The 15,296-nt window shown below is 46.5% G+C and overlaps 1 protein-coding gene across 2 annotated transcripts; it reads left to right on the top strand.

The window, feature by feature from the left end:
• The first annotated feature begins 472 nt into the window (after positions 1-472).
• On the top strand, positions 473-13,884 carry LOC112630367 (cytochrome c oxidase assembly factor 7). 2 transcript variants are annotated; one of them, XM_025394604.1, is made up of 3 exons: positions 473-927; positions 6,828-6,968; positions 12,570-13,884. In XM_025394604.1, the coding sequence occupies exons 1-3, from the start codon at positions 822-824 to the stop codon at positions 13,016-13,018; spliced, it is 696 nt and encodes a 231-aa protein (XP_025250389.1). In that variant the 5' UTR covers positions 473-821; the 3' UTR covers positions 13,019-13,884. The 2 variants fall into 2 exon arrangements, with proteins under 2 accessions (XP_025250389.1, XP_025250383.1); XM_025394598.1 differs by having other exon boundaries at positions 820-982.
• The last annotated feature ends 1,412 nt before the right edge of the window (positions 13,885-15,296 follow it).

The raw sequence follows: 15,296 nt of genomic DNA, 5'->3' as shown, positions 1-15,296 counted from the left end.
AGCCTCATTCATTTATTCATTAAAAAAAAAAATTTATTGCATACCGACTCCCTCACTGTGTGACCTTGGATAAATTAATTTCTCTGTACTTTAGTTTTCTTATCTGTAGAACGGGGATAATAATAATACCTTCCCCACAGTATCACTGTGAGTGTAAGTTTACAGTGACATGATATATAATGAGAATTAAATGAGTTAATTCATATAAAGCTCTTAGAGCCTGGAACAAAGTTCAGCACTGTTTGAGTACTAGGTGTTATAACAGTGACGTTGCTACACCCTTCACTGCTACTGTGTTCCAGTTAACCTCTCCCACAGCCATTCATTGCTTAGGTAATTCGTGTTGGTGGCCAAGACAGGTCTGGGAAGAAGAGAGATGAATCAGACTGCCCACTGCACTTCGTCCAGCTACACCTGGCACATATAGAAGGTCCTCTAAATGCTTGCTGAATGGATAAGCGAATGTCTTCCAATTGAACTCCAAGTTCTTTGAAGGCAGGGACTATATTCCTAGCTGTCATAACCCTAGAACAATGCACCTGGTGAGGCACACTGTAGGCGCTGAGGGATTATACATGGATAAATGACTGCAGGTGGAAAACCACAAAGCGAGCATTGATAAGGTGCTGCAGAGAGACCGCTCCCAGTTTCAGTAAAGGGGTTAGCCTTGGAAGCGTGGCTGCCCAACGGCGCGAGGGCTGCTGGGAAAGGCAGGCTCGCCTGGCTCGCCAGGGGATCCCGGGAGAGTGCCGCGGGCTGCGTCAGCCCCACGCCCCGCCCCCTCCGCCGGCTCACGTGACCGTCTCTGGGCAGCGCAAACCATGGCGGGCTTGGTGGACTTCCAGGATGAGGAGGAGGTTAAGTCCTTTTTGGAGAACATGGAGGTGGAGTGCAACTACCACTGCTACCACGAGAAGGACCCGGACGGTGAGCGCCTCCAGCGCAGCCCCGCGACGCGTCGGGGAGAGGCGTGCCGGGAGAGGTCGGGTCTGCGACCTCTGAGAGGCTGGAGAAGGAATCACGTGGCTGGAGGGGGACGGGGGTCTGTGGATCGGGGTGACTGCGTGTGTTGGGAAGGGCGATGTGTCCCGGGAAGACCGAGCCTGGAGGCCGGGGCGGGTAGGAAGAGACGTGCTGGGGCTTTTGGGTTAGGGACTGGGGATCTATCGGTGAACAGATGAAATTCGCTGCCCTCGTGGAGCTTCCAAGCTAGTGCGGGGAGTCGGGCAATAAGCCTCAGGTAATTCATGAAATCGTGTTCGAAAGTAGTTAAGTACCTGCCGGGCGCGGTGGTTCACGCCTGTAATCCCAGCACTTTGGGAGGCCGAGACGGGTGGATCACGAGGTCAGGAGATCGAGACCATCCTGGCTAACACGGTGAAACCCTGTCTCTACTAAAAATACAAAAAATTAGCCAGGCGTGGTGGCAGGCGCCTGTAGTCCCAGCTACTCGGGAGGCTGAGGCAGGAGAATGGCGTGAACCCGGAAGGCGGAGCTTGCAGTGAGGGGAGATCGTGCCACTGCACTCCAGCCTGGGCGACAGAGCGAGACTCTGTCTCAATAAATAAATAAGTAAATAAATAAATAAAGTAGTAAGTGCCGTGGAAGAGGACTGGGTGAAGGGTATCAGGAGGGCAGAAGGGCAGTTTTAAATTGAGTGATCAGGGAAGATCACTGAGAAAGTGGCAATTGAATAAAGGCTTGAAGAAGGTAAGGGAGTGAACCATGCAGATCTTACCATAGGTAACAGCTGGCAAAGAGGCCCTGAAGCACAAATGTGTCCCGTGTGTTGTGTGAACACTGAATTGACTTGAGAGTATAGGTGGATGGTGATGACCAGAGGGGTCCACCCAGAGCAGCCAATAGCTTTCAGTGGTTTTCTTCTTCCTGCTTTATTTTTATTTTTTATATTTTCTTTCTTTTTTGAGATAGTATCTCACTATGTTGTCCAGGCTGGTCGCAACTCCTGGGCTCAAGTGATCCGTTTTTTTTTTTTGTTTTTTCGAGACTGAGTCTCACGCTGTCACCCAGGTTGGAGTACAGTGCCTCCATCTCAGCTCACTGCAACCTCTGCCTCCTAGGTTAAAGCAATTCTCCTGCCTCAGCCACCTGAGTAGCTGGAATTACAGGCTCCCACCACCACGCCCAGCTAATTTTTGTATTTTAGTAGAGACAGGGTTTCACCATGTTAGCCAGGCTGGTCTCAAACTCCTGACCTCAGGCAATCCATCTTCCTTGGCCTCCCAAAGTGCTGGGATTACAGGTGTGAGCCACTGTGCCCAGACTTTTTTTTTTTTTTTTCTTTCAAATAAAGGTCTGGTGTGGCACAAGCCCGTCATCCCAGTTCTCTGGGAGGCTGAGGTGAGTCAGGAGGATCGCATGAGGCCAGGATTTCAAGACCAGCCTGGGCAACATGGTGAAACCCTGTCTCTACTAAAAAAAAAAAAAAAGAAAGAAAGAAAAAAGTGACACTGGCCCTACCTTCTAATAGCTTGCAGTTTAGTTTGCAGAAATGACATAGCTATTCCTTGAAGCTAATCAATAACATAGACCATAACGTAACCATATACATATCATAACATAGTCATGAAACAGAGTTGCTCTGCAGTATGATGGCTTAAAAAGAACCTGGGGTTGGGCCGAGCATGGTGGCTCATGCCTGTAATCCCAGCACTTTGGGAGGCCGAGGTGGGCAGATCACTTGAGGTCAGGAGTTCAAGACCAGCCTGACCAATATGATGAAACTCTGTCTCTACTAAAAATATAAAAATTAGCCAGATGTGGTGGCATGTGCCTGTAATCCCGGCTACTGGGGAGGCTGAGACAGGAGAACTGCTTGAACCCGGGAGGCGGAGGTTGCAGTGAGCCGAGATCACACCATTGCACTCCAGCCTGGGCAACAAGAGCAAAATAACGTCTCAAAAAAAAAAAAACAAAAAAAACAAAAAAAGAACCCGGCGTTGTTCTTTGAGAGCTGGTCCATGTCCTAAGTGTAGAAAGAACTTAGAGGAATTGGGGTCACTAAGGAACAGGGTGGTTAGGGAAGACTTTGAAGGGAGGTCTGGAGGGCTGGGCAAGTGTTGATTAAATGGAGGAGAGGGTGGGAGAAGAAAGTGCTATCTTTTGGAAGGTTGAAGTCAGGATGTAGTACATTTGAAGCGGGAGTCTGGGCCACAGTATGTCGGGGCTTGAATGCCAGAGTAAGGAATATAGACTTTGCTCTGTAGGCAATGGAGAGCAAAACATGTCAGACAAGCAAGTTATTGGAATCGGGAAGAGTAGATATATCAAAAGGACTGGCTGCAGCACTTTAGGAGACCTGAGAAGAGGCTGTAGTTACCATAGCGACTGGTGTAGTAGTTTCCTTGCATGTCAGGCTCTCTTATCTGGATAACTGAAGTCGCCTTCTAACCTGTCCCTATCTTTGCACTTTACTCCCTTAAAATCCATTTCTATTCACAGATAAACTGATATTTTAATTTTAATTTTGTTATGTTAAATATTAGATTTTAAAATAACATATTTTTTTTTTTTTTTTTTGAGACTGAGTCTGGCTCTGTCGCCCAGGCTGGAGTGCGGTGGCCGGATCTCAGCTCACTGCAAGCTCCGCCTCCCGGGTTCACGCCATTCTCCTGCCTCAGCCTCCCGAGTAGCTGGGACCACAGGCGCCCGCCACTTCGCCCGGCTAGTTTTTTGTATTTTTTAGTAGAGACGGGGTTTCACCGTGTTAGCCAGGATGGTCTCGATCTCCTGACCTCGTGATCCGCCCGTCTCGGCCTCCCAAAGTGCTGGGATTACAGGCTTGAGCCACCGCGCCTGGCCTAAAATAACATATTTATCAATGCCCAATTATATGCCCTCACATACTTAAATTCCTGCATACTCACCCAGGCATATATGAACATATATACCAGAGTAACGTTTTTGTTGGGGGGTGGGGTTGTTGTTTTTGGTGACTTTTTGGTTGTTTTTTGAGACAGGGTCTTACTCTGTTGCCCAGGCTGGAGTGCAGTGGCACAATTTTGGCTCACTGCAACCTCTTCCAGGTTCAAGCACTTCTGCCCCAGCCTCCCAAGTAGCTGGGATTACAGGCATGTGCCACCACACCTGGCTTTTTTTTTTTTTTCCTGAGACTGAGTCTTGCTCTGTTGCCCAGGCTTGAGTGCAGTGGCATGATATCAGCTCACTGCAACCTTAGCCTCCTGGGTTCAAGTGATTCTCCTGCCTCAGCCTCCCGAGTAGCTGGAATTACAAGTGTGCGCCACCAAGCCTGGCTAATTTTTATATTTTTAGTAGAGACAGGATTTCACCATGTTGGCCAGGCTGGTCTTGAACTCCTGACCTCAAGTGATCTACCCTCCTTGGCCTCCCAAAATGCTGGGATTACAGGCATGAGCCACCACACCTGGCCTGAATCATATTACTTATTTTCTTAAAACCCTCCAGTGGTTTACTGTTTCAGTTGGAAAAAAATCGTAACTGCATCCTATGTTTCACAAGGCCTGGGGTCTCGTCCCTACCTTCCTTCTTCATTTCCTGACCCTCCTCCTTGGTTCAGCCATGTTGTACCTTATTCATGCCAAACTTATTCTCTCTTTCAGGTCTTTGTATTTACTGTTCCTTGTGCCAGGACTTTGTGCCCCTGCCCATTTTATTGTCTTTTAATTTAATTTTTTTTTTTTTAAATTTTTAAATTTGTTCCAAATCCCTGCCCCACTCCCATTCCATTGTCTTAAAATAGCTAGTACTTTCTTGTTATTGAGGTCACAGCCCCTCCCCAGTGGCCCAGTCTTTGTTAGCTTCACCCAAAGTTGACAGCAAACAGTTATCCTGTTTTATTTCAGTCATAGCATTTATTTATTTATTTATTTATTTGTATACATTTAAGGAGTACAAGTGCAGTTTTGTTACATGGATATATTGCCTGGTTGTGAAGTCTGGGCTTGTTTTTTTTTTTTGAGACGGAGTTCCACTCTTGTTGCCCAGGCTGGAGTGCAATGGCCCATCTTGGCTCACCGCAATCTCCGCCTCCTGAGTTGAAGTGATTCTCTGCCTCAGCCTCCCAGGTAGCTGGGATTATAGGCATGCACCACCATGCACGGCTAATATTTTTGTATTTTTAGTAGAGACAGGGTTTCTCCATGTCAGGCTGGTCTAGAATTCCCGACCACAGGTGATCTGCCCGCCTCGGCCTCCCAAATTGCTGGGGAAGTTGGGGCTTTTAATATAACCATCACCCAAATAATGTACTTGTACCTGTTAGGTAATTTCTTCCTCCCACCCTTCCCAATCTCCAGTGTCTATTATTCCACACTCTGTGTCCATGTGTACACAGTATTTAGCTCCCACTTATAAGTGAGGACATGCAGTATTTCACTTCCTGTTTCTGAGTTGTTATAATCATAACATGTATTACTGTTTGAATAAATTTTGTTCATTTACTTATTGTATTTCCTCCCCTAGAATGTAAATTTTAGGAGGGCAAATGAGTATATTCTCAGCATGTAGAACCATGTCTGGTACATAGATGCATAGAGATGCTCAAATATTTGTTGAGTGAAAATGAATGAGAGATACATGTTGTCACCAGGGGTTAAGAAGAGGGGAGAGAGATTAAGGAGAGAGGTTTACTGGGATTGGGAGACATGGAGCCTGTTTCCATAGAAGCGGCCACCTCTACTCTTTCTTTTTGGCTTTCATGTTCCTACCCTAGCTGAGGAGTACGGTATAGTCATCACAGCACCCTTTTCTTTTTCTTTTTCTTTTTTTTTTAAAGACAGAGTCTCGCTGTGTCACCCAGGCTGGAGTGCAGTGGCACGATCTCGACTCACTGCAACCTCTGCCCCCTGGGTTCAAGTGATTCTCCTGCCTTAGCCTCCCAGGTAGCTGGGATTACAGGTGTGTGCCACCACACCTGGCTAATTTTTTAATATTTTTCCACTCCTGGATAATTTTTTTGTATTTTTAGTAGAGACAGGGTTTCACCCTGTCCAGGCTGGTCTCGAACTCCAGACCTCAAGTGATCCTCCTGCCTCAGCCTCCCTAAGTACTGGGATTACAGATATGAGCTACCAAGCCTGACCCAGCACCGTTTTCTTCTTTTTTTTTTTTTTTTTTGAGACGGAGTCTGGGTCTGTCGCCCAGGCTGGAGTGCAGTGGCGCGATCTCGGCTCACTGCAAGCTCCACCTCCCGGGTTCACGCCATTCTCCCGCCTCAGCCTCCGAGTAGCTGGGACTACAGGCGCCCGCCACCACGCCCGGCTAGTTTTTTGTATTTTTAGTAGAGACGGGGTTTCACCATGTTAGCCAGGATGGTCTCGATCTCCTGACCTCGTGATCCACCTGCCTCGGCCTCCCAAAGTGCTGGGATTATAGGCTTGAGCCACCATGCCCGGCCCCCATCACCGTTTTCTTGCTGCTACAAAGACTAGTCTATGAGCCTTTTAGGTTTTCATTGTTTTTACCATTGAACTTCATGAAAGATTCCAAAACTAGCAAAGTTTCAATCATGGAAGTCGGTGGGTATTTGGGCGTAGCTGACAGGGAGCAGAAGGGCTGGTGAGTGATGGAGCCAATGCAGGGACTGAGGTTTCCCCAGGCCATACATTGCTCAGTCCATGGCTATGGGGAGACAATGTCATTTGTAGGTATGGCTAAACACCACCTACATTCTTTGTGGTAAGGTCAACTTGCGACATCTCAGGAGAACATGGGCTGTCTTAAAAGACATAGCCTGGCCTGCCACACCTGGGCACCCCCTACCCCAAGCCCCCACTGTGAAGCAGCAGCCCCAGACATGAAGAATAGCCCTTGCCCTCTCTTCGCAGGTTGCTATCGGCTGGTGGACTATTTGGAAGGGATCCAGAAGAATTTTGATGAGGCTGCCAAGGTGTTGAAGTTTAACTGTGAAGAGAACCAGCACAGCGATAGTTGCTACAAACTGGGGGCCTACTATGTGACTGGAAAAGGTAAGGGTAAGGAGGGTCTGCTTTTTGGATCCTTGTCACTGATAGCAGTGCTGGCCTCACACCTGAGCCCCATGATGAGCTCTTGCAGAAGGGTCTCGCAGGCATTGGGCAAGTGCATTGTAGGAAGATGGAGAGGTAGGAGTTCAGCAGAGCGATGTGGGGAAGAACACAGCCTTTCAAGTTAGGTAAACCTTAGGGAATGCTATTTGCAAATAGTGGGATCTTGAGCCAATCACTTCAACTCTGTGCACTCAGTTACATCACCTGTAAATTGGAGGGAAATAGTACTTGCTTTGTAGGGTCATGAGGATTAAATAGGATAGTATAGAAAAAGGCATCAGCATGTGCCTGGCACGGAGTAAGGGGTCAGTAATTATAATCGTCTTGCTTCTGTCTTTTCTCCTACTCTAATTGTAGTTATCACTGGCATAGTGTTTACATTATGTATAGCTAAATAACAGATCAGCTCAGTAGTTTCTGTGGGTCAAGAATTTGGGAGTGGTTTAGTGGGGTCCCTCAGGGTGTCTCATGAGGTTATAGTCAGACATTGGCCATGGAACCAGGGCTGTAGTCATTGGAAGGCTTGACTGAAGTTGGGAGTTTCCAGTTCTAAGATGACTCACTCTGATGGCTGGTAACAGAGGCCTCTGTTCCTTACCAGCTGTTATTGGGAGAGCTCAGATCATCATGACATGGTTCTCTCCATGGGCTGCTTGAGTGTCCTCATGACATGGCGTCTGGCTTCCCCCAGAGTGAGTAATTTAAAGGAGAGAACAAGATAGAATCCACAGTGTCTTCTATGACCTATCTTTGGAAGTCACACGCTTTTCATTTCTATCACATATTTATTAGATGTAGCCTACACTAAGGGAAAGGACTTAAATTCCACTTCTTGAAGAGGAAGGAATATTAAAGAACTTATGGACATATTTAAAACCACCACAGGCCAGGCGCGGTGGGTCACGCCTGTAATCCCAACACTTTGGGAGGCCAAGGTAGGTGGATCACAAGGTCAGGAGTTCAAAACCAGCCTCACCAACATGGTGCAACCCCGTCTCTACTAAAAATACAAAAAAAAAAAAAAATTAGCTGGGCGTGGTGGCACACACCTGTAATCCCAGCAACTCAGGAGGCTGAGGCAGGAGAATCACTTGAACCCTGGAGGCAGAGGTTGCAGTGAGCCGAGATCATGCCACTGCACTCCAGCCTGAGCAACAGAGCAAGACTCCGTCTCACAAAAAAAACCCAGAAAAAACAAAAAAAAACCAAAAAAACTCAACACAAATAAGCAATAGGACCTTTGACAGGCAGCTTTTTTTTTTTGGACAGGGTCTTATTCTGTTTCTCAGACTAGAGTACAGTGATAAAATCATAACTCACTGCAGCCTTGAGCTCCTGGGCTCAAGCAATCCTCCTGCCTCAGCCTCCCCAGTAGCTGGAACTAAAGGCACATGCCCCCATGCTTGGCTAATTTTTTACTTTTTGTAGAAACAGGATCTCACTATGTTGCCAGGCTGGTCTCAAACTCCTGGCCTCAAGCAGTCCTTGCACCTTGGCCTCCCAAAGTGCGAGGGTCAGGTGTGAGCCACTGCACCTGGCCAAAGATGTCTTTTTTTTTTTTTTTTTTTTTTTTTTTTTTTTTTTTTTTTTTTTTTTTGAGACAGGGTCCCACTCTGTTGCCCAGGCTGGAGTGCAGTGGCATGATCTCGGCTTACCACAACCCCTGCCTGCCAGGCTCAAGCGATTCTCCTGCCTCAATCTTCCGAGTAGCTGGGAATACAGGGGTGTGTGACACTACCACCCAGCTAATTTTTGTATTTTTAGTAGAGATGGAGTTTCGCCATTTGGCCAGGCTGGTCTTGAACTAACCTCAAATGATCCACCCGCCTCGGCCTCCCAAAATGCTGGGGTTACAGGTGTGAGCCACTGTGCCCGGCCCCATTTTAATTTTTTAAACTAAATTTTAGGCCAGGTGCAGTGACTCACTTGAGCCGAGGAGGTGGAGGCTGCAGTGAGCTGAGATTGCTCCACTGCACTCCAGCCTGGGCCACAGAGCAAGACTCTGTCTCTAAATAAATAAATGAAAATAAAAATGATTCTAACCTTTTAATATTTTTTGTAAACTCTTGATAGCCCTAGTGGCTCATTTAGGAAATTTCACTATGGGCTAGAAATAGTAATTTGTAGGTCAGCAGTTTCCTTAGTTTCGCTTCAATTTGGTTTTCTTCTGATAACTTCAAGTAAAATCAAAGTTAAATTCTTTACTTACAAATAGCATCTGCGATCCAATTTTTCCAAACACTTCTATCTAGTATGTATTCAACCAGCCAGCATTTGATGTGAACACAAGCTACAAAGATGACTGGAATGGTGTTCACTTAATGATAATGATGGTTATTACTAGATGATGGATTTGGAATGGTTACTTAAAAGAATAATGTTAAAATGTTTATATTTTTTGAGATCGAGTAATGGTATATGGGGATTTGAAGTTTTACACACATACAAACAAGTAAAAAAAGTGAGCCCTGCCACCACTTCTACTTAAAAGTCTTTGTTAGTGATTTCCCATTGTTTTTAAGATTAAATTCAGGGGTCCTTAATGTGACCCTGCATGATCTGGTCCCTGCTTGCCTGTCTTGCACTGTACTTTTCCTCCATGCTCTTTTCACAATTAAAATCATCTTTTTTTTTTTTTTTTTTGGTGAGACAGGGTCTCACTCCATTGCTGAGGCTGAGTGCAGTGGCTCAATCATAGCTCACGGCAGCCTTGACCTCCTGGGCTCAAGCGATCCTCCCACCTCAGCCTCCTGAGTAGCTGAGCTGTTTTTGATTATTTTGTAGAAATGGGGTCTGGCTATGTTGCCCAGGCTAGTTGCAAACTCTTGGATGCAAGTGATCCTCCTGCCTTGGCCTACCAAAGTGCTGAGATTACAGGCCTGAGCCACCACGCCCAGTGAAAATCATACATTTATTTGTATTGTTATTTATTTGTTTAGAGGTGAGGTCTTGCACTCTTGCTCAGGCTAGAGTGCAGCAGTGCAAAACTTCCAGGCTCAAGCAGTCCTCTTGCCTCAGCCTCTCCAGCTGGGACTACAGGCCCATGCCCCCATGCATGGCTAATTTTAAATTTTTTTATAGAGACAGAGCCTCACTATGCTGCCCAGGCTGATCTTGAACTGCTGGCCTCCTGAGGTCCTCCTGCCTGGGCCTCTCAAAGTGCTGGGATTACTGGCCACCGTGCCTGGCCCGTATGGTTATTTCATGTCTGTCTCATTAGCCCATAAGACAGGTCTCATTAGGCCTCAAAAGCAGGACAGTGTCATTTGTTCCCCAGGACCTAGCACAGCAATTGGCAACTATTCAGTATACAGTTGTCCCTCAGTATATGTGAGAAATTCGTTCCAGGACCCTCATTCCATTCTGCCACAGATAACGAAGTCTGATGATGCTCACATCTGTTATATAAAAATGGCATAGTATTTGCATATAACCCTACCCATATTCTTCTGTGTATTTTGTTTTATTTTTTGTTTGTTTATTTGTTTGTATGTTTTGAGATGGAGTCTTGCTCAGTTGCACAGGCTGGAGTGCAGTGGCACGATCTCGGCTCACTACAACCTCTGCCTCCTGGGTTCAAGCAATTTTCCTGCCTCAGCCTCCCGAGTAGCTGGCATTATAGGCACCCACTATCATGCCCAGCTAATTTTTTTTTTTTTTTTTTTTTTTCCGAGACGGTTATGCTCTGTTGTCCAGGCTGGAGTGCAATGGCACGATCTCCACTCACTGCAAGCTCCGCCTCCGGGGTTCATGCCATTCTTCTGCCTCAGCCTCCCGAGTAGCTGGCATTACAGACCCCTCCCACCATGCCCAGCTAATTTTTTTGTATTTTTAGTAGAGACGGGGTTTCACCGTGTTGGCCAGGCTGGTCTCGAACTCCTGACCTCGTGATCCACCCACCTTGGCCTCCCAAAGTGCTGGGAATACAGGCGTGAGCCACCACGCCCAGCCTAATTTTTGTATTTTTGTAGAGATGGGGTTTCACCATGTTGGCCAGGCTGGTCTTGAACCTCCTGATCTCAGATGATCCGCCCACCTTGGCCTCCCAAAGTGCTGGGATTACAGGCGAGAGCCACCGCACCTGGCCTCCTGTGTATTGTAAATTAATTACTTAGAACAGGGGTGTTCAATCTTTTTGCTTCCCTAGGCCACACCGTAAGAAGAATTGTCTTGGACCATATATAAAATACAGTAACGATAGCTGATGAGCTAAAAAAAAAAAAAAATCACAAAAAAAGTCTCATAGGCCAGGTGCAGTGGTTCACGCCTGTAATCCCAGGATTTTTCCCAGCATTTTGGGAGGCTGAGGCAGGTGGATCACAAGGTCAGGAGTTCGAGACCAGCCTGACCAACATGGTGAAACCCCGTCTCTACTGAAAACACAAAAATTAGCCCAGCGTGGTGGCTCGCCTGTAATCCCAGCTACTCAGGAGGCTGAGGCAGGATAATCACTTGAACCCTGGAGGCAGAGGTTGCAGTGAGCCGAGATCATGCCACTGCACTCCAGCCTAGGCGACAGAGCAAGACTTCATCTCAAAATAATAATAATAATCATTATTATTATTACATAATGTTTTAAGAAAGTTTATGAATTTGTGTTAAGCCACATTCAAAGCCATCCCAGGCTCGTGGGTTGGACAATCTTGGCTTAGACTATCTAATACAATGTAAATACTGAGTAAATAATTGTTCTATTTTATATATTTTGTATTTTTTAATTGTATTGTTGTTTTTTTGCTAATATTTTTGACGTGTGGTTGGTTGAACCCATGGATATGGAGGGCCCACTGTATGTTTAAATTAATGAACAATTAAATGCCTGTAATATGCCATGTTCTCACTGTAACCCCATGAGGTAGATATTATTATCATTCCCAATTTTCACCTCCTTGACCTGTCTGAGTTTCCTCATAAGGTATCATTTGAACAAAAGATTCTATGGCTGAGAAAGCTAGGAGGTCTGTGCGCTATGGCAGGCTACCTTTCATGCTGCCTGAGCTCATAGCATGGACAGTTTTTTTTCTTTTTGAGGTAAGGTCTTGCTCTGTCACCCAGGTCGATCTCAAATTCCTGGCCTCAAGCAATCATCCTGCACAAAGTGTTAGGATTACAGATGTGAGCCACTATGCTCAGTCTTAAACTTTATTCAGGAATTGTTGCTGGCCAGGTGTGATGGCTCACGCTTGTAATTCCAGCACTTTGGAAGGACAAGGTGGGACCATCACTTGAGTCCCAGAGTTTAAGACCAGCCTAGGCAACATAGTGAGATCCTGTCTCTACAAAAAAATTTAAAAATTCGCCGGGCATAGTGGTGTGTGCCTGTAGTCCCAGCTACTTGGGGAGGCTGAGATGGGAAGATTGCTTTAGCCTGGGAGGTTGAGGCTGCAGTGAGCTGTGATCATGCCAGTGCACTCCAGCCTGGGTAACAGAGCAAGACCCTTTCTCCAAAAAAAAATAAAAAATTATTCGCTGACTTTGGCCTGAGACATTTAGGTTGTGTCCTGGCTTGGGTTTATTTTTTCGTACTTTCCTTCCTCTCAGGTGGTCTGGCCCAGGACCTGAAAGCTGCCGCCAGGTGCTTTTTGATGGCGTGTGAGAAGCCCGGAAAGAAGTCTATAGCAGCATGTCACAACGTTGGCCTCCTGGCACATGATGGACAGGTTAATGAGGATGGCCAGCCTGACCTGGGGAAGGCCAGGGACTACTACACAAGGGCCTGTGATGGTGGCTATGCTTCCAGCTGCTTCAACCTCAGTGCCATGTTCCTGCAGGGTGCCCCAGGCTTTCCTAAGGACATGGACCTGGCATGTAAATACTCCATGAAAGCCTGTGATCTGGGTCATATCTGGGCCTGTGCCAATGCCAGTCGCATGTACAAGCTGGGAGATGGTGTTGATAAGGATGAGGCCAAGGCCGAGGTGCTAAAAAATCGAGCTCAGCAGCTACACAAAGAACAGGAAAAAGGTGTCCAACCCTTAACTTTTGGGTAATGTGGCCCACCCTCCCTCCCAGGCAGTAAACTGCTTGAGGCTGGCAGCTCCTGTTTCTGAAGACTGATGCAGCCCTTGAAGGTCAACCTGCTGCAGCAAGAAAACTTGGGACTTGAATTGGTAGCTCCCGTTATATGGATTCATTGCCCCAGCTACTGGAGTGTAGCCTACAATGTTTATTTCAGTCAATATTCCTTTATCTGGGTGTTCTGTACAATGTTTATTACAGTCAATATTCCTTCATCTGGGGGTGTTCTGTGAAGATAGCCACGTTTATGGGGATCTTAGTTTTCAAACTCTGGCAATTCTGTGAAAAATAGGAGCAAACTAGAGAGCCCTAGAAATTGGTGGTAGGGAGGGGAGGATAGCAGGAAGTTTTAAAAATTAGCAGCCCCAGGGCCTAAAGGAATCATCTATCATCATTTTCATCATTATTATTATTTTGGTTAGGATGGCTTGAAAATCAGAACATATCTTGGTTTACGTAATCGAGGTCTTAAAGAATTAGGAACAGTTAAATAGTCCCGACTGCCAGCGTCTGACTTACATAATCATTGGTGTGGGCTTCATTTTGCGTTTAGAGTCACATCTTTCAGTAAATTCACAGAGATCAAGAGGGATGTGCAACATACAGCTTAAAGGCTGTTATGCTTCAGAGTTGCTGAAGAAGATGAAACATCAGCCTGCCATCGTCTAGAAGAGACATTGGCCAGTGTAGTCGCTTGGCACTGCCCATCATGCTGAGGGAGCAGATTCTTCCCAAGGCAGCTTCAGCTAGGAGTTTGTAAGCAAGGACTTTGTGACACATTTGTCCCCTTTAACTGAGCCTTTTTCACTGTCCCTGTGAATAAACAATTTTGAGTGACTTCCAGTTTGTGTTAATTAGTGTTCTTTTCAGATTCCAGGTACCGCAGAGAGTATGTTCTTTGTGGTGGTTGTGCCTTTTAAGAACATTCGCGGCCGGGTGTGGTGGCTCACACCTGTAATCCCAGCACTTTGGGAGGCCGAGGCGGGCAGATCACAAGGTCACAGATTGAGACCATCCTGGCTAACACGGTGAAACCCCGTCTATACTAAAAATACAAAAAATTAGCCAGGCATGGTGGTGGGCGCCTGTAGTCCCAGCTACTCGGGAGGCTGAGGCAGGAGAATGGCGTGAATGTGGGAGGCAGAGCTTGCAGTGAGCCAAGATCGCGCCACTGCACTCCAGCCTGGGCGACAGAGCGAGACTCTGTCTCAAAAAAAAAAAAAAAAAAAAAAATTTGCTTTTCCTGTTATCTCCCCAGCTTGTCACCAGGGGGCAAGCTTGTCATTTCCCTGCTGATAACAATACCATTCTGTCTGTCACCATCTACTGTTTTAGGCTTTTGTTTTGCAGCCGTCCTGAAAGGAAGGCTTGCTGTGTAAATGAAGGTTTGTGAGCACAGCAGCCAGCTTCTTAAGTTGATAGAGGACGAGGACTTCCCCAAGTGCACAGAGGAGATTTCAAAAGACATCAAGTTCACTTTTTAAAAATGTAAAGTAGGTTTTGGTGTGCTTAAAATAAGCTAGGTCAGACCAGGCATGGTGGCTCATGCCTGTAATCCTAGCATTTTGGGAGGCCAAGGCAGGCAGATCACTTGAGGTCAGGAGTTCAAGATCAGCCTGGCCAACATGACGAAACCCCTTTCTCTACTAAAAATACAAAAATTAGCCAGGTGTGGCAGGCACCTGTAATCCCAGCTACCTGGGAGGTTGAGGCAAGAGAATTGCTTGAACCTGGGAGGCAGAGGTTGCAGTAAACAGATTGTGCCACTGCACTCCAGCCTGGGCAATACAGCAAGACTCTGTTTCAAAAACAAAAGCAAAACTAGGCTGGGTGCAGTGGCTCACGCTTGTAATCCCAGCACTTTAGGAGGCTGAGGCAGGTGGATCACGAGTTCAGGAGTTCGAGACCATCCTGGCCAACATAGTGAAACCCCATCTCTACTAAAAATACAAAAATTATCTGGGTGTGGTGGTGGGCCCCTGTTGTCCCAGCTACTCTGGAGGCTGAGGCAGGAGAATTGCTGGAACCCAGGAAGCAGAGGTTACAGTAAGCCAAGACCACGCCATTGTGCTCCAGCCAGGTAACAGAGTAAGACAAAACACACACACACACACACACACACACACACACACACAACTGTAAGTCAAAAAACATGAATACACGTTCAACATCACTAATCAGGGAAATGCAAATCAAAACCACAATGAACTCTTAAAATTCCACAGTAAGCAAACAACCTGATTAAAAAAC

This window comes from Theropithecus gelada, chromosome 1, assembly GCF_003255815.1.
Source record: "Theropithecus gelada isolate Dixy chromosome 1, Tgel_1.0, whole genome shotgun sequence".
NCBI classification, from domain to species: Eukaryota; Metazoa; Chordata; class Mammalia; order Primates; family Cercopithecidae; genus Theropithecus; species Theropithecus gelada.
Note: the sequence above shows the minus strand (reverse complement) of the source record. Positions and strands in the feature narration are given on the sequence as shown.